Consider the following 21,467-nt stretch of genomic DNA (forward strand, 5'->3'; position numbering starts at 1 on the left):
TAAGGGCCTTTTCTCATTCTCAGCCGCTCAGCCTAACTTCCTCACAGGCTACCCAACAGTTGTGAGAAAACACAGCTGCTAATTCAAGTTTGAATTGTGCAAAGGGGAGAACTATAAGCAGTGCTTTTCTTGGAGAGGATGCTGCTAATTATGTAATAGCAGGAACATGCTTGAATGACTTGAATTTTGCCTAAGGAATAGAAGGGCCTGAAGAGCAAAGCCCCAGGAGCTGAAGGGCTCCCTGCCTTGCAAAAGGGTTTAAGGCCTGTCTCCTTGTTTCCTTCTGGGCTTCGGCAGGTGACCACGCCAGAGGTGATGATGCCCAGCAACACGTTCCTCCCGGCAGCAACACCGGATCGAGATGGGAGTGAGGAATCCCTCAGGCAGCCTGGTCAGTCACCTTTTGCCCTGGACCTGAAAGAAAACTCTCGCCACAGGTCTCCCTGAGCGGCCTCGGCCTTGGTTCCCTGGGTTGGCCCCGTGAACTGTGGAAGCTCAGAGCTGGCTTTGGGCAGTGCGTTTGGCATCTGCAAGGCCAAAAAGACCTTTTGTGGTCACCCCCACAGCTCTGGCTTGCTCATTCCAGAAAGGGTGCGAAGGAAAAGTCACAAAAATGGCAGGAGGTTGGGAATGGGGAGGGAAGTACACCCAGACCCATACAGCACACTCTGGATAAAACCAGGGAGAGCTGGGCTTTGAAGAGGGAGAGGCCTCCAGTGGGGCCAGGCCTGAGGGGGAAGGAACGGAAAGAGGAGGAGGCAGGGTCCAAAGCTAGGGGTTCCCCGGTTCCCAGCCACCGAGAAGGCCTCGGTCTCACTGACTCCTTTCTGGTTCCACTTCCACAGAGACCTCAGAGGAAGTGGGCAAAAGCCTGCTGTTGTTGCCAGAGAGCATGGAGCATGGTGGCAGCGGAGGAAAGCCGGCGGCGTCCGAGCCGCTTGGTGCCAAAGACGAGGCTGGATTCTTTTGCTGGAAGAAGGGGTGCGGCCAGGGCTTCAAGAGTTCCACTGCGCTCCAGGCACATTTCAGCGAGACTCATGCCAAGCGTCCACAGCTTCCTGTTTCTGACCGCCACGTCTACAAGTACCGCTGCAACCAGTGCAGTCTGGCCTTCAAAACCATCGAAAAGCTTCAGCTGCACTCCCAATACCACGTCATCCGGGCAGCTACCATGTGCTGCCTTTGCCAACGGAGCTTCCGGACTTTTCAGGCCCTTAAGAAGCACCTGGAGACGAGCCACCTGGATCTGAGTGAAGCCGACATCCAGCAGCTGTACAGCGGGCTTCTGGTCAATGGGGATCTCTTTGCCATGGGCGACCCTTCGTTGGCTGAGGACCACACCCTCGTCGTGGAGGAGGATAAAGAGGAGGAGACCAGCGACCAGGAAGACAAGCAGAGCCCTGCAGGGAGTGACTCTGGGTCCGTACAGGAGGATTCTGGCTCAGAACCCAAACGGGCTCTTCCTTTCCGCAAGGGCCCAAACTTCACCCTGGAAAAATTCCTGGACCCCTCCCGCCCGTATAAGTGCACAGTTTGCAAAGAATCCTTCACGCAGAAGAACATCCTTCTGGTCCACTACAATTCGGTTTCTCACCTGCACAAGCTGAAACGGGCCCTCCAGGAGTCTTCCACTGGCCAGTCCGAGCCCACCAGTAGCCCTGACCACAAGCCCTTCAAATGCAGCATCTGCAGCGTGGCCTATAGCCAGAGCTCCACCCTGGAGATCCACATGCGCTCTGTCCTGCATCAGACCAAGGCACGAGCAGCTAAGCTGGAGGCTGTTGGTGGCGGCAGTGCCAATAGCAGCGTTCCCCTGGGCTCTTCCATGCCCAGCCCCGTGGGCGTCTGCACCAGCGGCAGCAGCAGCACCAGCCTTTCCTCCTCCTCCTCCTCCTCCTCCTCCTCCTCCTCCTCCTCCTCCAACACAAGCACAGGCAGTGCAGCCTCTCTCAGCCAGGCCTCCTGCGAGAGCACAGGGCACCCTCCTCTGAGCCTCCCCACCAGTGCTGGCCCCGCATCTGCAGCCCCTTCAAGCCCTTCAGAATCTAAAGAGGCCAGTCGTAAGAAGCCGGGAGACGCAATTGCTGGGCGCCCGCTGCCGCCGCCGCCGCCGCCACCACACTCTTTGGTGCAGGCCCAGGCCCAGCTGCAGCAAGAGCTGCAGCAGCAGGCGGTGCTTCTGCAGTCCCAGCTTTTCGGCCCAGCGCTCTTGCCGCACTTCCCAATGGCCCCGGAAGCCCTCCTGCAACTGCAGCAGCAGCAGCAGCAGCAGCAGCAGCAGCAGCAGCAGCAGCAGCTGCTCTTCCCGTTCTATGTTCCTGGTGCCGAGTTCCAGCTGAGCGCTGAGGTGAGCTTGCCGGTGACCAGCGGCACACTGACGCTGACAGGGAGTGGGCCCGGCCTGCTGGAGGACCTGAAGGCGCACCTCCCACAGCCGAGCCACCTGCAGATCCAGCAGCAGCAGCCTCCGCTGCCCCAGCCTCCTTGCGCCCTCCTCCAGCCGAGCCTGCCACCAGACAAGAAGGCCAAAGCTAAGGAGAAGGAGAAGGAGAAGGAGAAGGAGAAGGAGAAGGAGAAGGAGAAGGAGAAGGAGAAGGAGAAGGAGGCCCAGCGGGAGCAGGAGAGCCTGGAGAAGGGGGACCGAAGCCCCACCTGCCAAGAGCTCGTGCCTGAGACCAGCAAGCCCCAAGACGGGGCCGACCTGGTGGGGGCGGGGGCCATCGAAGCAGCGGGAAGCTGCCCCGGGGGGGCTCTCCTGCTCCCTCCCCGGATTGCCGCAGACGCTCGAGGGAATGCCACCAAAGCCTTGCTGGAGAACTTCGGGTTCGAGCTGGTCATTCAGTACAACGAGAACAAGCAGAAGAAGTCCGGAAGGGTCGAGCAGGCTGACAGCTTGGACAGGCTAGAGTGCGAGTCCTGCAACAAACTGTTCTCCAACATCCTCATCCTGAAGAGTCACCAGGAGCACGTCCACCAGCATTACTTTCCCTTCCAGCAGCTGGAGAGGTTTGCCAAACAATACCGAGAGCTCTATGACAAGCTCTACCCGCTGAGGCCTCCGACACCTGAGCCGTCCCCGCTCCCTCCTCCCGCTCCCGCGCCTGCCCCCTCCCTGCCTGCTGCGCCCCCGCAGCAGCCTCCCACGCCCGCCCTCCAGGTTTCAGGCCCCCCCATGACCTCTCCCTCCATCACACCTGCCCAGCCCTCCTTGCCCCTCACGCAGCTCGCCATGCCCATGGAGCTGCCTCTCTTCTCACCACTCATGATGCCAACCATGCCTTTGCCAGCCCTGCCAGCCCAGTTACCGCCCCAGCTTGCCCCTGTTGACCCTTTGCCAGCAGAGCTGGCCCAGCTGTACCAGCACCAGCTCAATCCAGGCCTGTTGCAGCAGCAGCAGCAGCAGCAGCAGCAGCAGAATAAAAGGCCGCGGACACGCATCACTGATGACCAGCTCCGGGTCTTAAGGCAGTACTTCGACATCAACAATTCTCCAAGCGAGGAGCAGATCAAGGAGATGGCGGACAAGTCTGGCTTGCCCCAGAAGGTGATCAAGCATTGGTTCCGAAACACGCTTTTCAAAGAGCGCCAACGCAACAAGGACTCGCCGTACAACTTCAGCAACCCTCCGATTACCAGCCTGGAGGACCTGAAGGTAGATTCTCGGCCCCCCTCTCCAGAGCCTCAGAAGCAAGAGTACTGGGGAAGCAAGAGGTCCTCCCGAACTCGCTTTACTGACTACCAGCTTCGGGTGCTGCAGGACTTCTTCGATGCCAATGCTTATCCAAAGGATGACGAGTTTGAACAGCTTTCCAACTTGCTGAGCCTCCCAACTCGTGTGATCGTGGTGTGGTTTCAGAACGCTCGCCAGAAAGCCAGGAAGAATTACGAGAATCAGGGAGAAGGCAAAGACGGGGAACGACGGGAGCTGACGAATGACCGATACATCCGAACGAGCAGTCTAAACTACCAGTGCAAGAAGTGCAGCCTCGTCTTCCAGCGCATCTTTGACCTTATCAAGCATCAGAAAAAGCTCTGCTACAAGGATGAAGACGAAGATGGGCAGGAGGACAGTCAGAACGAAGACTCCATGGATGCTACAGAGCTCCTGACTCCCAACAGTTCCTCCTGCAGCACCCCAATGCCTTCCCAGGCTTATGGCACCCCCACCTCTTCTGCAAATGCAGCCTTTCTGTCACCGATTATGCCCGAGGCAGATAGTGATTGCTCTACTGCCTGTCAATCTAAAACAAATGCTACTGACGAGAAACCAAAGCACCCTGAACCTTCAAGTATGCAACAAAACCAAACTTCAGAGAAGCAAACGCAACCAAAGCAGGATGGGCCGCCGCCACCGCAGGACCAAGGAGAGCCAAAGCCGAGCTCGGTGCACCCAAAGGTCTCCCCGCCCGTCCAGCAGCAGCAGCTGGTCCAGCCTCTCCAGGGTGGCCTGCCACAGTCGAGCCCATCTCCCTCCCAGCTTTCTCACCTGCCTCTCAAGCCTCTTCATGCGCCGGGTCCCCAGCAGCCGGCCAACTTGCCTCCTCAGCTTGTTCCGTATCAGTGTGACCAGTGCAAGCTGGCCTTCCCTTCCTTTGAGCATTGGCAAGAACATCAGCAGCTGCATTTCCTGAGCACTCAGAGCCAGTTTCTCCATCCTCAGTTCCTGGATAGGACGTTTGATCTGCCCTTTATGCTCTTTGACCCCAGTAACCCCCTGCTGGCTAGCCAGCTGTTATCTGGGACACTCCCCCAACTGCCCATAAGCTCAGCCACCTCACCCTCCACCCCGATCTCCACCACGAGCACCCTGAAGAGGAAGCTGGAGGAGAAAGCCGGCGTGAGCCCTGTCGGGAACGACAGTGGAGAGGAGCCCCAGCGGGACAAGCGCCTCCGGACAACCATCACCCCTGAGCAGCTGGAAGTTCTATACCAGAAGTACCTTCTAGACTCTAACCCCACGCGGAAGATGCTCGATCACATTGCCCATGAAGTGGGCTTGAAGAAACGTGTGGTGCAGGTTTGGTTCCAGAACACACGGGCCCGGGAAAGGAAAGGGCAGTTCAGAGCAGTGGGGCCTGCTCAAGCCCATCGGCGTTGCCCTTTCTGCCGGGCCCTCTTCAAAGCCAAGACCGCCCTGGAAGCACATATCCGCTCTCGGCACTGGCATGAAGCCAAGCGGGCAGGATACAACCTGACCTTATCAGCCATGCTTTTGGATTGCGAAGGAGGAGGGCTTATGGGGAAGGGAGACCTCTTTGACGGGGCCAGCTTCGCACACCTGCCTGCCCCTGGCAGTAGCAGTGATGGCCAGGGCATTCCCCTCTCCCCCGTGAGCAAATCTTTAGAGCTGTCTCCTCAGACACTGCTGAGCCCGTCCTCCATCAAAGTGGAAGGCATTGAAGACTTTGAGAGCCCTTCGATGTCCTCTGTCCATCTGAGCTTTGACCAGGCCAAGCTGGACAATGACGACTGCTCCTCCGTCAACACAGCCATCACAGACACCACGACCGGGGATGAGGGCAATGCAGATAACGACAGTGCCACGGGGGTGTCCACAGAAGGCAGATGTACCTCGGGGCCAAGTGAGGGTCTCACCAAGGCTGCCATGTTAGCCATGTCGGAATACGAAGACCGGCTCTCTTCAGGCCTGGTGAGCCCAGCGCCCAGCTTCTACAGCAAGGAGTGTGACAACGAAGGCACCGTGGATTACAGTGAGACATCGAGCCTGGCGGACCCCTGCTCTCCTAGTCCAGGCACAAGCAGCTCAGCGGGCAAATCCGGGGATGGTGGGGATCGGCCGGGGCAGAAGCGCTTCCGCACGCAGATGACCAACCTCCAGCTGAAAGTCCTGAAGACCTGCTTTAGCGATTACAGGACCCCAACCATGTTGGAGTGCGAGGTTCTGGGCAACGATATCGGGCTCCCCAAGAGAGTTGTTCAGGTCTGGTTCCAGAACGCCCGAGCCAAAGAGAAGAAATCCAAGCTCAACATGGCCAAGCACTTCGGCATTAATCAAGCTGGCTACGAGGGGCCAAAAACAGAGTGCACCTTGTGCGGCATCAAGTACAGTGCCCGCCTGTCTGTTCGTGACCATATCTTCTCTCAGCAGCACATCTCCAAAGTGAAAGAGACCATTGGGAGCCAGCTGGACAAAGAGAAGGAGTACTTTGACCCAGCCACCGTCCGCCAGCTGATGGCTCAGCAAGAGCTGGACCGAATCAAGAAGGCCAATGAAGTCCTTGGCTTGGCCGCTCAGCAGCAAGGCGTGTTTGACAGTCCCCCTCTGCAGGCTTTGAACATTCCTGCCAGCTACCCCGCAGCCCTTCAGAGCATCCCTCCTGTCCTGTTGCCAGGCTTGAACAGCCCATCGCTGCCCGGCTTCACTCCTTCCAATACAGGTGAGCTGCACCTGCCTCGTGGGCTTCTCCTTTTGGCAGTCTGGAACCGGGGTGGGGGGCGGAACATGGCTGGAGCTTGGAGGGATCCCCTGGAGCAGAAGGAATCCCCTCTCGGGTGGGTGGGCCTCATTGGCTTGAGAGCCAAAGGCCTCTTCCAACAGAGAACAGGAGACGCTGATGATGGGGGCAGATGGATCCTGCCCCCCGATCAGCTCTCTGCCCACAGAGTGAGACGGGCTGGGAAGAGACAGGGATCTCGTTGACAGGGATATCACTCGTGGGAAAGATTGGTCCACCTCTTATTGACCCTTTAGACCAGGATGACCTCTGCTGGTATGGGAGAGGCCAGTTTGCCCGCAGCTCAGCCCCCCCACCAGCCATTTCACCCATCAACGGCCGCTTGGCACGTCTTTGATCTCACTTGCCTCCGCAGTTATTTTGGGAGGAGTGAAGATTTCCCAGATGTGTTTTGTGGCAGTCTTTCCTCACCAAGGGCACGCTGCTCAGACGCTTTCTTAAATGGCTTTGGCCTCCCCCGTGCTCTGACCTCCACCTATGCCTGGCATTCCAGGATAGCAGCAATACACATTTCTGTAAGAGCTTTAGGATATTTATTTGTTTTCTGACAAAGCTTGCCTGTTTCGTGGCAGCTTCACGCGGGGAGCATCCCTCCCAGTAGCTGTTCCCCCGTCCATGCATCACCTGATCGAATGGAGTCACTTCCGTGGTCGTAGCTGCGTTTGTGGTTTCAGGCCCACCTTCCTGATCTGGCAAGATGCTCTGGAGCCTTTCAGACTGGCCTGCAAGTGGGGTCCCCCAGAGGAGACTGCTCTGAGGCGGGGCTGGCGGGGCATGAAGCGGCAGTGGAGAACCCCAAGAAGGCCTGGGGAGAGCAGAGGGCTTACTGAACAAACAAACATCAGGACAGTTCTAAAACTACAGAATTAGAAAAGAACAAAAGGAAATAGGAAAAAAAATGCAGCCGGAGGTAGATGTTGACAAAGCAAGCAAGTGAGGATACATCTGTGACCTTTAAATATCTTTGCTCATTGAAAGTCATTGGTTAGGAAACACTTGGTCAAAGCAGCTAAGCCAAAATGATCATATTTAAGTAGACCTGTCGGGGAGGGGGAACTTGCATCTTTTCGGCATCGGGAGAAGGGGATCAGAAGGGAGCAAGAAAGCGGGGATCGGGTCCTCCTGCCTGGTGCCTGATCAGCCCCTCCTCCCAGCTGGCAGGCAGACGGTGCCCTTGCGGTGCCCAGCCTCAGGGCCTCTCCTCTTGGCAGAAGGCAGAGCCAGCTCCGTCGGCTCGAGGGGTGCGGGAGGGCTCTGTTTCTGCCGTTCTGCGCGTATTGCTGGAGTGCTGACGCTGAAGGATTTTCAGATCGAGCTCTTTCCTCGGCTGGCAGACTTTGGAGCGCCAAAGCCTTTTTGGAACTGGGTCTGCCCCAGCCAGTTGCTCCCTGTCCAGTGGGATGCTGGGGGTGGGATGTGGGTTGCTCCGGCAGGGCCCATGCCAACCACTTAGGCTGGGGCCCTGGGACTCCACACCCAGGAGGCCAGATCCTGCTCTTCCTCCCCCACTGAGCCTGCATGTCTTCTTTCTTCCAGCTTTAACATCTCCCAAGCCCAGCCTGATGGGTCTCCCGGGCACAAGCATCCCCTCGCCTGGCCTCCCCACCTCGGGATCACCAAATAAGACGCCGCCAGCCTCCTTGAGCTCCCCCCCGCCAGCACAAACGTCAGTGGCCGTGGTCTCCGCGCCCCCGCTCCTGCCGCGGAAGGACAAGGAGGGCGAGAAGGTGAAGGAGAAGGACCGCACACCCAAGGGGAAGGGGGAGGCCCTGCCGGGGTCCAAGAAGGACAAAGGGGAGGCGCCCGCCCCCGGCCTGGCCCTCTCCGCCATGCTGCCTGCCCTGGAGTACTCTGTGGAGCCCACCCAGCTCCAGGCCCTGCAGGCGGCTCTCAACTCGGACCCCGCGGCCTTGCTGACGAGCCCGTTCCTCCCGTACTTCGTCCCCGGCTTCTCTCCGTACTACGCCCCCCAGCTCCCGGGGGCCCTGCCGAGCGGATACCTGCAGCCCATGTACGGCATGGAAGGCCTCTTCCCCTACAGCCCGGCCCTCTCGCAGGCCCTGCTCAGCTTGTCCCCGGGCGCCCTGTTGCAGCACTACCAGCAATATCAGCAGAGCCTCCAGGAGGCGCTGCAACGACAAGCGCAGCCGCCCCCGCCCAAAGGGAGCCAGCCCCCCATCCCTGTGGAGGGTGTCGCCCCAGAACGAGGCCCTGCCAAAGAACCTCCCGAGCCGGACGAGCAGCAGAGCACGCCCCGCGAGGGCTCCCCCCGAGGAGAGCCTGCCGCGGGAAGCAGCAGCGCCCCGGACTCCCTCTGCGACCCCTTCATCGTCCCCCCGGTGCAGTACAGACTGGTCTGCCGGAAGTGCCAGGCCGGCTTCGGGGCCCCGGAGGCGGCCAGCGACCACCTGAAGTCCCACTGCTGCTTCGGCCAGTTGGCGGGGAGCCTGCCCGAGATGGCGCTCCAGGTGCTCGCTGGCGGCGGCGGCGGCGGCTCCTACCAGTGTGTGGCGTGCGAGAGCACGGTGTGTGGGGAAGAGGCCCTCCGACAGCATCTCGAGTCTGCCCCCCACAGACATCGAACAATCCCCCGAGCAGCCAAAAACGCCAAAGAGCACCCCAGTCGATTACCTCACTCCGCCTGCCTCCCCGACCCAAGCACCGCATCTACCTCGCAGCCTGCCTCGCGCCCCCAGGACGGCCCTGGCCCCCCGCCCGCCGCCTCTGCCCACGCCTCCCGAAAGCCCTGGCCTCCGGCGGCGCTCCCCCCAGGGAAGCCCCCGCCTCTCTCCTCATCTTCAACGGTTACCTCAAGCTCATGCAGCACCTCAGGGGTCCAGCCCTCTCTGATGCCAAGGAAAGACTGTCCGGAGGAGTCTGATTTGGAGGCCGGGCGGCCAGCAGAGCCCAGCTGCCCCCAGGACGGCGGCCTCCCCGGCGCGGGTGCAGACGCCTTTCGACTGTAAGCTTTGAAGACAAACCCGTGCAAAATGAATCTAGGAAATAACAGACCAGTTTCAGAAACAGACTAACTGCAATTCCAAAGCTTCTAACCAAAAAAGAAAAACAAAAGAAGAGAGACGTCCGGGTGGCTTTCCCGCAGGCCGGTGCCGGCGGCTCGGCTCGGCTCGCCTCCGGGCAGCCGAAGGGTTCACTGTGGCTCTCCCCAGGGTGGGCTCTCTCTCCCCCCCGGGAATCGCACCCCCCACCCGCACCCCCCGAGAGCGCAGCGGAGGCCGGCCTAACGGTACGGGAAAGCAGACCGCCTGGGGACCCTTTTAAATTTCTTGCTATCTTAGCATTCAGATACCAATGGCTTGCTTGCTAAAAGGAAAAAAAGAAATGTAACGTCTTTTTATTCTCAGGTCAATCGCTCACACTTTGTTCGGTTTTCAGAATCATTGTTTTATATAAATATATATATAATTTCTTTTTTTGGTTTTGATTTTTTTCCAAGGAAAGGATTTTTTCTGTTAATTTAAAAATGGGCAGAAAGTATTCAAGAGACAAACAATGTGGACTGAGTTAGCTTTCTGGGGATTTTAGGGGTATCTTTTCTGCTGAAGCCAATTTCAAGGGGAACGGTTCAGCACTCCCCTTTTCAGAACAGAAAAACAACACGCAAAGAGTGTTAAGGACTTGGAGTTTTAAAACAACTGACTTTCTGTATTTATGATAGATATGACCATTTTTGGTGTGGAGTAGATTGTTGTGTTGGAGATGAACTGAAGCAGTACGGTAGATTTAAAAGAAACCCCCCTTTTGTGTATGTTTAGCTTTTGTATACGGTCCGGCTGACGGCTTCTCATTCGATGTTGTCTCGTCCATTGCTAGCCAGAGAGAGCCCGGCCTGGCGCGCCGCAGCTTCTCCGTCGGATCTCCGCCTCCCCCGTCCCTTGGCCACCCTGTAATAAGCTTCCGCTTACCGGCCGCTGCCTTCATTTCTTAGAGGGTGGCTGCGAAATTATTTTATAAAAAGCAAAGGAAAAAACTCAAAGCGTTCGGAGGATCCCTTTCAGAATGTGTTTGCTGGGGGCTTCCTGGCAGTTAACCTCGTGCACTTAATTCTCTCTTCTGTTGGCCTCCTTTCCGCGTTGTGCAAAGGCTCCGCTTTGGAAGTGCCAGCCTTCGTTTCTCTCTCCACCATCAGGGCACCCGTGTTCCTTTGGCAAGGGCATTTTGAGATAGGGTGTGGGTGAGGGCGAGGGCAGGTGGGCGGGCGGGTTTTGCCGCTTCGCCCATTGGTTTATTTTGTTTCGTCCAGAAGAAATTCATGCTTTAAATAAAATCCAAAGACGAACCCTTTCAACCGCTGGTGCAGAACGAGCCAAAAGGCTTCTTTTGAAGATTTGTTTCTGACTTTGGCCACAAGACTCAATTTAACGAATAAACACATGAAGGGAGACGCCTCTGTGCTTCTCCTGCCCGCAGGGCCCGGAGCTCTGACAGAGAAGAGGGGTATTTTTACGGTGTGTCTGTGCTCGGAAGCGAGGAAAGGGGGCCCGTCTGGCGATGGCTTTGCTCCCCTTTTAGGGCGACTTCTCTGGAAAAGGGAAAGGGGGTGCTGCTGCCAGGCTGAGCTTGCAGTCAAGTGCTTGTCTTCGTAGCCCAGTGGCCACCGTGCCCGTCCCCCCGCCCGCCCATAGGGCGTCCTCTCCCCCCTGCCGCCACCCGTGTTGTGTTTCAAAAGGGAGCGCAGACTGCGCAGAGGGGGCCGAGGGCCGCGCCGCGTTCATCTTCTGGCTAGCTCCGGCCTCTCCCCCACCACCTAGGGAAGGGGGCTCTGGATGAAGGACGAGCGCCCCCAGAGCAGGCACTCTCCCCCTGCTGCCACCTCGCTGTTAGCCAGGATTTCTGCTGCCTGCCTGGTTGCCCACACTTCTAGCGGGAAACCCTGTCCTTAGTTGCCCTCTGCGCCAGTTGCAGCTTGGGGTGCCCCGCACAGCCCCAGCTGGCACATGACTGCCTCCTTTAACACCCTGAATACCCAGGCACGGTTTTCCCTTGCTCAAGAGGAACGCTTTTTAGATCTGAACTTGTCTAGGTTGGGTTCCCATTGTTTTAGCTTGTGTGTAACTGTTGATTGTCACTCTGTATCCCATCGGCTTTTTGTTTTATTTTTGGTTTTTTCTGTGGTATACATTGCTAGTTTAACACTAGTGTTCCCCGGCCAGTTTGGCTTTGACATCTCTTGTCTCCCTTCTTCTTTCCCTCCCTCTGCTCTGTTAGACATTTTCTCTTATCCTGGCTCTCCTCCATCTGCACATGGTGTTCCCGCATATTCTTCTCCTGGGTGGAGGAGAGAGGCCTCTGTCTCGGAGGTGCCCCAGGGTGGCAGCAGGTGGCATCCCCATCCGGGCACTGGCAAGCACAGGCCAGGCTCCTGCCCTGAGCCAGGCCAAGGTCTGTCTTGATTGCACCTCACCGTCTGGGGCATTGTAGGGGGGTTCACAGACCCCCCCGGAGGAACAGGCAGCTATGCTAAATCACAGCCTCCAGAGAGGGCCAGGCCAGCCCTTGAGGCTGAGGTGTCTTTCCCCTAAACCGACCTTCCCTCCGAGCCCCTCTCAAGAGGCACTGCAGCTTCTATCGGACGCGAGAACCCACACCAAGGGAGAGGCCAGAAGTGGTCTTGCTCAAGAGTGCTGCCGATGCGGATGGACGTGGCTGCATCCGAGATGGTGCCCAGCTGGCCAGCAGAAATGGCCTTCCTGGGCCTGGGCCTTAGTCAAAGCGACCGGGGGTGGGGGGGCGGGGGGGCAGATGGCAGGACACAACGAAATGGAAGTGGAACTCTTGGTCGGTCGGTCGGTTGTCTAGATGGATGGATGGCACTGAAAATCCTGCCCACTGTGAAACACAGAACTTTTGACTATTTTTCATTACTTTGGTTGGGGGGAGGGGGACAAGTCTGGATAAAACAGAAAGCATAAATGAGGCGAGGTCTCCAAACAGCCTTTGCAATGTACAAAAACTAGAGCAAGTGAAACCAAAAATGACGTTCTTGGTGTTTTTCTATACTGTTGTCTTGTTAGCTTTTTTGTTACTGTAATAATGCTGATCTCGAATTGTACCAAAACACGTAGAGATGGACGAAAGCAGAACCACACAGAACTCTAAAAAAACCAAACAGATTTTGTCACAAAACACTTTGTTGTCATAGTTAAGTTGATTGTAGATGGTAATTGAATATAATCCTTTGAAAATATTTCATCAAGTATGTTTCCTGCTCATTGTGGTACATTAAAAAAATGAGCAAAAGCTCTTGTCTCTGCTGTGCCAGGGCGTGCGTGGGCGCAGGGCGCATCTGCCCGGTGGAGGAGCCGCTCTCGGGCAGAACGAGGCGGTTGGGAGCGGTGCCGGGGAAGGCCAACCCCTCAAGGACGCACGAGAACGGCCAGGGCTCGTTTTTGTATGGTGGGCACGCGTGCTGTCAAAAGGCACGCGTGCTCGTCTGTGGAACCTGCGTGAGTTACCTGCCGAGGCTCTCGGATGGCTGGTTTTGCGGGAGGAAGGGCATGTAGGCCGCCGAAAAAGAAGCTGCTTGTCCGAAAAGGGGGACTCCCCAAAATCAGAGCTTGCCAAATAGCTGAGCCAAAAGCTTCAGAGCATCAAGACCAGCGCGACTTTGGGTCGTGGTGAAGCAGCCCCACGCCGCTGCGTTCCCGTCGGGAGACGTTCCCCTGCGGTTGAGGGCCCCTGTGGCCAGTTTGGCCGCATGCACACTCCAACGCACATGTGTGCATGCACGCACGCACACACGGACAAACGGGGAAATAAAAAGGGAGAAGATTAGAGGCAGGCTGGTATAGCCCTTCCCAGTTCCCTGTGGATTTCATCGCCCAGCTTCAGTAGCAGAAAGCGGGGAGGGAAGTGGCAGCTAGCTTTGTGAGTTTGGAAGCAGTAAAATCAAGGCATCCCAGAATAACCCACCGTGATGGGGAGGAGCCTGTTGGGAAGCCTGTGTCAAGGGGCGGGGCTTGAGAAAGACTGGCAGATTCTCTGTGGGGTTCTAGCGGCTTCCGCACCGGGCTGCTGGATCCATTTCGGACCGGGTTGTGTTGTAGCCACGGTTTCTCACTGCTGGCTACTCTGTGTGTACATGCGAGGTGTTGGGGGGGAGGAGAAAACCAAAAACAGGAAACTACGTTTTTTTTCAAATTGGAGCAAAAGGGGGCATTGTGACAAGACCAAAGTTTAGCTGAATCTGGATACAAGGTAATATTGTAGAAAACTTCTCAAGGGGTTTTCCAGGGATCAGCAATCAACTGGAGAAGCTCTGGAGTGGCCGTTGGCCACTGCTGCTACTCCAACACGTTTGGAACCCAGGAGCAAACAGAGATCTTCCGTGTCTGAAGCCGCAACCCGGGCTTGATGTCACTGCGTTTTTCTCTGTCCTGGGATAGAAATGGATGGATGCCATGGAAGAAAAACCCTGTAATTTACACAATGCATTATGACGTGGGGCTCTCCCTTTGGGTTCCTCCCATCTGGCAGAATACAGAAAGGCGGCTCTCTCTTTCTGGATTTGCGTTGCCTCCGAAATGTAGTGTTTGTGCATGTTTTCCTAATACACACAGATTCCTCTTTAACCAGCACTGGCAAAAGATGCAGAAATCCACGGAAAAAGTGAAAAGGCTCTACACCTGGTCAAGAAACCATTATTGTGCTGATCTGTCCAAGGTATGGCTCCTCTGAAAATTATAGTCTGTTTCCTGACACCTAACTTAAAAGAAACATTCTTAGTCAGCAAACAGCATGGCTGGGTAAGAATTGATTTTATTGGGGGGGGGAGAGGTTTATCTATTTAGCAGTCGCAAGAATTGACAGCTCATCTGTCTCCTTGACTTTCTCCCCTCCCCCCCAACCCGGCATCTGCAGAGGAGCAAGGGGGAAAACGATGCAGGTGACACCGTCATGCAGAAATGCCGTGGTGTACATATTTGAGTCACATGCTGGGATCCAAATACATAGCGGTATTTGTGTGAAGACGTGTGCATGTCGTCGTGATTGCTGCACGTGCAGCTGGTTTCGGCTCTCAGCAGATAAATCAGAGTTGGAGCACACAGTTGGAGCAGGGTGGCCCGCCTGCATAACCCAATTTCTCTCCCCTGGAAACGAATGCTACTTTCAGGACTGCGTTTGAGGAACGGGCCCAAGAGGTGCCCTCCCCGTGCAGGTGCAGAGGCCAGGAGGCAGCATGCTTCCCGGGGTGGGTGTGGACACACACTGACGGTGCGGACTGCACACAGACTGAAGGGTGGAGTTGTTGCTTCTGAACTGGGAAGAGTTCAGCCAAGCAGCATCCAATGAAGGAAAATAGGACAAAGAGTTTGTTACACATTCTCACGTGTGTATGTGGACGGCCGTGCTGCTCCTGCTGCTCTACACCGAAGACGGGCAGGAACCGAGGAAGCCCGTAAGAAGGGGACGGAAGGCGGGATGTACGTGGCGAGGCTGCTTGGGCGCCAGCGAAAGCGAGAGGGAGCAAGAGCCTGGTGGCTCTCTTGACACAGTATGAGAGTTTGCTTAACCACATTTAATGAACAAACCACAATTTTGCAGTACATTAAACCATAAAACCTGGTTTAATAACCTGAATAGCTAAATCTGCACAGCGTACTCAACAAAAATCAAAGCGCATTATAAATTAATGCGATACATAAATGGAACCACTAACTGGGAAAAGAATTAAATTTACTTTGTTGCAGAGTAAAGAGATTGTTTTATTTCCAGGTTGGTTATAGATAGTTAGAGAAGTGCCATGAGTACAAACATCCAGCCTTTAATTGCCAATTTAAATTTGACAGAATTGCTTCAAGCCACAATAATTTATTACATAAATAGATTCTAACAAGAGCTGAACGGCTGCACTAGCCTTTAGACATTCAATAGCAGCTTTCCATCCAACCCCAAAGGCCCAGCTTGACCATCGCAGCCACTTTAAAGCTGAACACTCGTGTGTACAGAACAATACTACTGGGCGTGGAAGTTTGCAAAGCTGGAAGCTTAAACTCCCTCTATGGGGAGTATGCTTTGGGTTCAGAGGGTGGGGATCATTTTGTTCTGATAAGCGAGGCGAAAGGACCCTTGAGGAAGCGAGCCACGGCAGGGCAGGAGCAACCGTGGGAGTAGAGCGGAGGCAGTGCTGGGCAGAGGTCCCGGGAGTTGAAGGGAACCTGGAGTTGACCTGGAAGCTGAGCCGAGCCGAGCCTGCCAATGTCCCGGCAAAAGGAAAGGGCAGTTGGGCCTCTGACCTCAAGAGGCCCAAGCTATGAGACTCTGGTCCAAATGAAGCAGAACAAGCTGCATCCTGGACAAAGAAAGAAAAGGACTGTAGGGAAGAGCTTGGCAGTTTTGCTGGACCAAGAGTGAGGTAAATGTATAAGAACTGAAGAGTTATCGCACAAAACCCAACGTTTTCGTGGGGTAGATGAGCGGTGATGGAATGCTTCCGGATTGGGCCCTTTTCCCCACCAAGGCTCAGGACTGGCAAATTTGGGCCAGCTGGACCAGCATGATGTAAAACACATTTTTGTATGTTGAATCTTCTGCGCCAAAATTGCATCCTCAACCTCTGTGGTGTCCGGGACGAGTGGGTCCCGGAGTCTGGGTCTTTTTTGTATCTGGAGGGCAGGGCACGCGAGGGGCAAAACGGTGACCTACGCCTTGCGGGTGTGCAAGGCACCCACTTTGCCCCTTAACTCTCCGGAAGGTACTGCCCCAAGTGGACCCTGGTCTTGCCCAGCGTGGGCCTCACGCCAGCGGAAGTTGTGTCTCTTGCTTACGCAACGGAGGAAGCGAATCTTCATCCTTGCATGGAAGCAACGGAGGAGTCAGTCCCCCGGTAGTCTTTATTCTCACAACACACGGTACAGTACTCACCCGGTGCTAACTTTAGTCAAGATTCAGGCCGCGTGGCCCCTCTCCTCTCCGACTGGCTCACGGTTCGGGGTGTGCCGGGAGCCCAAAGGATGCGGGAATGCGGGGAAGCCGCTCTGCCCCTCTGCCCTCCGCCGGCAGGCACCGTTCCTGCTCCTGGCGGAACGGAGTTTTCTGCGGGCTTTCAAGAGGGGGCTTGGGGGCCAGGCGCTCAGGACAAGGGCGACTGCGGACTGCAGCGGCGGAGCCGGGGGGGGGGCTCGGGGAGCAGCGTCCGTCCCTCGGCAGTTCTGCCCCCGGCCTCCCGGGCAGGCGCAGGAGGGGCGCTCGCGCTCACGGGGGAAATTCATGCCCGGCGAGCCCCACCGCCCGCTCCCCCCTGCCCGGCAGACGGGAGGGGGCGGCGGCGGCGGCGGTTTCGCTTCGCTTCGCTTCGGGCGAGGAAGGCAGGAGGGTTTGTCCGGCGCCGAGAACGCGCTAAAAACCCCGCTTGCTTCTGGGGGGTGGGGGGTTAGTTCGTTAGTCAGTTCTCCCCCCTCCCCTCCCCTCCCCTCTCCCCTCCCCCCGCGCCGCGCCAAGGGGCGGGTTCCGGTCGGCGCTGCGAACCCAGCCGCCGTCGCGTCCTCGGCTCCCTTCGGTCCCGGCTCGACGGCGGCCGCGGTGGTCCCCGGAGGGCCGCGCGCCCCCCGCTCGCCGCCCGAGGCCCCCTCCTCCCCGCCTCCGCTCCCGGGGCCCGCCGACATGAGGCGCCCCGGCGCGCTTCAGGAGCGGGCCCCGGGGCCCGAAGCGGGAGGCCCCGGCGGCGCAGGGAGCGGCCGCGTCCCTCCGCTGCCGGGCAACGGCGGAGCCCTCCCGCCTGGCTGGCGCCGCCGCCGCCCCGGCCGTTGAGCGCGCGGCCGCCCGGGCGGCCCGGATTGGCCGAGCCGCGGGAGGGCCCCGGCGCGTGGGGCCGCGGAGCGCCTCCCCCGCGGCCGGCCCCGGAGGCGCCCGCGAAGGCTCCCCTTGGGCGGCGGCGCTCGGCGGGAGGAGCGCCCTTCGCCCCCGCGTCTGCGGCCCGGCGTTGCCCGCTTCCGCCGGGGCGGGCCCGGTCGGCCGAGCGGCGTGGAGGGCGCGGCGCGGCGCGGCCGTCGGGGCGCTGTCCGCCCGAGGCCCGCGAGCGCGGGGGAGCTTGCGGCGGCCGTGCGCGTCCCGCCCGCCGGGGGCCCCGCCGTCCCGCGTCGCCGGAACGTACCGTCTGCCCGGAGCGGCGGAAGCCGGAGCGGCGCGCCCCGCGTTGCGAAAGGTGCGTGTGCGGGAGGGGCACCCCAGCGGGCGGGCGGGCGGGCGCGGGGCAGGAGGGGCCGCGAGGAGAAGAGCCGTCAGGACCCCCCGCCGCAGCTGCTGTTGGCGTGGAGGCCCCGGCAGCCCTTGAGCGGCGTCCCCGCTCAAGACCCGTCCCGGCCACGCGGCCGTTTCCTTTGCCCGCCTGCGGCTCGCCGCCTCACGGTCAGTCGGCTTCCCAAAACCGCTGCTCTTACCCGGGGCTTGACCACCGGCTCCCCGCCCCTCCCGGCTGGGCCTCTGCAGAGAGGGGCTCCCCCCACGCCGCCCTCCACCTTCAGTCTCGTCGGGGCTTCAGCTAGGCGTCTTGACGTTTCTCCCTTCAGCAGAGCGCCGGCCTTAGCGAGGGTCCTCGTCGGCTGCTTTGGATGCTCCCGCGCTCAGGAGCGCCCTGCTCTGCACCCCCCAACCCCACCCCCCCGGGCTCCCCGTCCTGCACGAAGGAGCTGGGGGGACTCAAAGCGGCTGAGCCGGGGCGGGGCGTCCCTTCTCCTAGGCGCGCGCGCTCGTTCCGCGTCCGGGCGCTTGCGGGCGAGCTCGTCGGCCGAGCCGGCCGGCAGGGATCCTCGCGGCGCCCTCTTCCCGGGCCCGCAGCTGGCCGGGTCCAGCGCCCCGCGGGTCGCTTGGGCTCGAGCCGAGATGGGCGAGGTGGCCAAGCGGGCTCTTCGGGGGCGCGCTGCTCCTGACTGCCAGACGCCGGGAGCTCCCTTGCTTAGCTCGCCTAGCTGCCCCCCATTAGAGGCCAGTGCCAGCCTAGGTGGTCCCTCAGATCCTGTGAGGAAAGTTGGTGGGCAATCAAGGAGCGGGACACCGTGCGCCACTTCCCGCTGGAAGTGACTGGGCCTCTGTGGCTACAGGGTGGTTGCAAGGCTGCGCGAAGGGAGAAGCTGTCCTCCAGGTCCCTGGGGCCAGAGGCGGCCTGCCCTTGCCCTCTTTCTCGTGCCAGGCGATCCCTTCTGCTGCTGACTCCGCCGGAGAGGTGGGCTCATCTTCAGCAACAGTGTAAAGAGGAGCGGGTTCCGGGACTGCTTGCAGGAACCGTTGTGTTGCTCCTTCTGTCAGTGAAACTGTCGGCTTGCGAGGAACCTTGTGAGTGGCGGGGCAAGCCTACAATTTGCCTAGAAGGTTAATTCTTCTGGTAAGGAATTCAGAAACAGCCTCTGCACTCAGCAATTAAATAGTATGTGCTTTCATAATCTGTATTTCTGTTGCCAGGGCAACAGAAGGTAAGCAGTAGTACAGCCCCTTGCTGATCTCAAAAGCAGAATGCGCAAAGATGCTCTGCTTTTCTTTTCCTCCCCTCCTCCCACTGGGGAATGGTGGCTTCTTTTCGTGCGTAATCGTTCAGGAAGGTTTCTGTTTCTGTTTCCTGCAGGACAGCCACATGGGAAGGGGCATTTGGAGGAGGCCCTTGGCCCAGGGGTAACTTGGCTTTTCCACAGGTTGCAAAGCAGGGGGTCGCACGGGGTCAGGGAGAAGCCAGGAACTGATTCCATTAATTGGAAGTGCTTGGCTGGGTGCATATTCCATAGCTTGGGAGGGAAGAGGAGGAAAGGGTCTTCTGAACATGGCCAACTGAATCACATTTAGGAGAATAATGAGGCCCTTGGGCTAGACACCATATGCAAAGAAATATTGTAATGGATTCCACTCTGTTGCTGGAAAGGCAAGTTTCATCTTTCGTGCTGCATCCCCGACCCTTGGGCCGCTTGATTAACTGATCTAGGAAAGTGGTGGATTTGAAAACATTAAAAATGTAAGTTCCTGGAGTTACAGAGCTTCTGTATGTTTTTGAAGCTGATTGGAAGACAGCTGTTTTTTTCCTTTGGCTTGCTGAACCACAGCTGCAAAGGAAATTGCTCTGGTTTGCTTTGGAAGCGCTGTGGGTCTTTGCTGAAGATTTAAGACAATCAAAATGAGAGCTTGCTCATCAAGTAACAGAAATAACAGCTGTCTACATGTGTTTTATCTGTAGCAGGTAAAATCCAGTGAGTGGGGTTACCTGAGCAGAAAGGGGGAAGCAGCAAGGCAGGGGAGCTTCCATGGTGCAGATCTCCTGACTGGACTCCATGATGAAAGCAAAGATTATAAACAAAAGCTATACGCTGTTGCTTACACATAATTTTGTTTTCATCAAGTACTGAATTTCGATTTTGTTGAAGTGTGAGGGAGAAGAGAGAATCCCTAGGATTGAAGTATGGATGTTGAGAGACCAGCTGTTGGCTACTAGATACCATTTGGTTCAGTTACATCGGAGGAAACTTCTGGATATTTAGTTAAATTACATTTTATTTCCTTTTCCCCCTTCTGGCTGAGCAAAGTCTATGTTGCCAAGCGCACATTCAACCTGGTTTTTGCTGTAGTACTGGTGCCCCAGAGGAGAACTTGGCTTGTTGGTCCTTGGCAGGCCAAGCTTTGGGCTTCAGCAATTGGAACACCTCTGACATTAGTAGGGAGTCTGAGCCAGCAACTCCCAGCTCCCTACCATTGCTGGTTCTTCAACAGCTTGACAGCAGTGGGGTTCAGCTGCTGGGCACAGCGGGGAGCTCGGCTGATTCTCCTGGAGCCTCAAGTCTTTACTTCTCTCCTTTCCACGAAGTAGGCATGAAATCGCTAACAAGAAAATCTGTAACAAAAACAGTATAAACCCATCTGAAAATCTGATGAGAGCATTAAAAAAAACCCTGTTCCCTGACCTGGTGGGGGGGGGCTTCAAAGGCCTGAGGGGGAGAATGGGCATCGTGGCTGAGGTGCAAGTGCTGTAATGGCTTCACGACAAAGCAATTTCATCCCAGATCCTAACGTTTTAACTTGCATAAAATGTGATGTGGTATTTGGATTACTGATGGATTTTCACTTAAAAAAGGAAAAATGCAGAACTTTTCTCATCTACCTTTCTGTTGTCGTCCCTCCTTTTTTATTCCTCATCTCCACAGAGGAGCTTAATTTCAAATGAGAAATGTTGAAATTGGAGACCATTGAGAAAATCCAATTTGGTGAGTTTTAAAAATCCCGTAATATACACTGAGCGAAGTGTATGATTTAATGTGGGGCACCAGCGACTGCTGTTATGTGCTATTAGCAAAGCAGAGCTGAGAGGGAGTCTGCATCACCGGTGTTGCTGGCCTCCTGCCATTGATTTGTAGCTGCTTGTCATAATGACACGGGGAAGGAAGAGAAGATGTGCTTTTGATAGGATGGGGGGAGGAACAAAAAATCAGCAAGTTTTCTATCTCTTCTGCCTGATTAGATTCCCTCCCCCTTTCTTTTAAGAGCTTTCGCATTCCAATAAAAATGCTAAACGGCGCTGAAGCCGAACTGTTAGGGAGTAAATAGCTGCTTGCGCGCGCAGGGCTTTGCTGACCTCCCAGGACCTGAATCGGAGAGGTTGGCTGAGAAGGCCCCTCTGCCTGTGGTCTCCGGGCAGATCTCAGAAGCATGATAAAGAGGGGTGGGCTTGGCCTGCCCAGTAAACGGGGGAGGCAAAGGCGGCGCTGCAAGACGTGGGGGCTCCTCGCTCGTTGGGCATTGCTTTCAGGAGTGTCTCCCTGGGTGGCAGTTTTGTCAGGGTGATTTTTAAGCTGAGCGGCAAAAGAAATGACCAGCTGGAATCAGCAGTTTAACACATGCCAAAAGGATCTGGAGCCCTCCAGGCAGGCAGCTCTGCCTTCTTCACGTGGGGGCAGTGTTGGGTGTTCCCCCGCCCTGTGCGCATGCCAGGTCTCTGAGGCTTCCTGGGTCAGGGTGCAGTTGTGGTCAGAGTGCCGGACTAGGACTAGAGACGGCTGG

General features: G+C 57.1%; 2 protein-coding genes across 8 annotated transcripts in view; both read left to right on the forward strand.

The window, feature by feature from the left end:
- The window catches only part of ZFHX3 (zinc finger homeobox 3), a 101,787-nt gene extending 91,881 nt beyond the window's left edge, over positions 1 to 9,906 (forward strand). For all 4 annotated transcript variants that reach the window (XM_088136333.1, XM_088136332.1, XM_088136334.1 and 1 more), the window contains 3 exons: positions 298 to 391; positions 846 to 6,398; positions 8,013 to 9,906. In XM_088136333.1, the coding sequence (XP_087992459.1) occupies positions 298 to 391; positions 846 to 6,398; positions 8,013 to 9,442 (7,077 nt within the window). In that variant the 3' untranslated portion in view covers positions 9,443 to 9,906. The remainder of the gene's footprint in view (positions 1 to 297; positions 392 to 845; positions 6,399 to 8,012) is intronic.
- Positions 9,907 to 17,679: 7,773 nt separating this feature from the next.
- Positions 17,680 to 21,467, forward strand: part of PMFBP1 (polyamine modulated factor 1 binding protein 1) — a 30,606-nt gene continuing 26,818 nt past the window's right edge. For 3 of the 4 annotated variants that reach the window (XR_015795318.1, XR_015795319.1, XM_088136340.1), the window contains exons 1-2: positions 17,680 to 18,816; positions 20,615 to 20,674. Coding sequence is in view for 1 of the 4 variants with exons in the window: in XM_088136340.1 (XP_087992466.1) it covers positions 20,638 to 20,674 (37 nt within the window). In the remaining 3 variants the exon portion in view is untranslated. The remainder of the gene's footprint in view (positions 18,817 to 20,614; positions 20,675 to 21,467) is intronic. The other variant, XR_015795320.1, reaches the window with a different exon arrangement.

This window comes from Python bivittatus, unplaced genomic scaffold, assembly GCF_059951505.1.
Source record: "Python bivittatus isolate LINGU-HERP-01145 unplaced genomic scaffold, Pbiv_v1 ctg000190_np1212, whole genome shotgun sequence".
Classification (NCBI taxonomy): Eukaryota; Metazoa; Chordata; class Lepidosauria; order Squamata; family Pythonidae; genus Python; species Python bivittatus.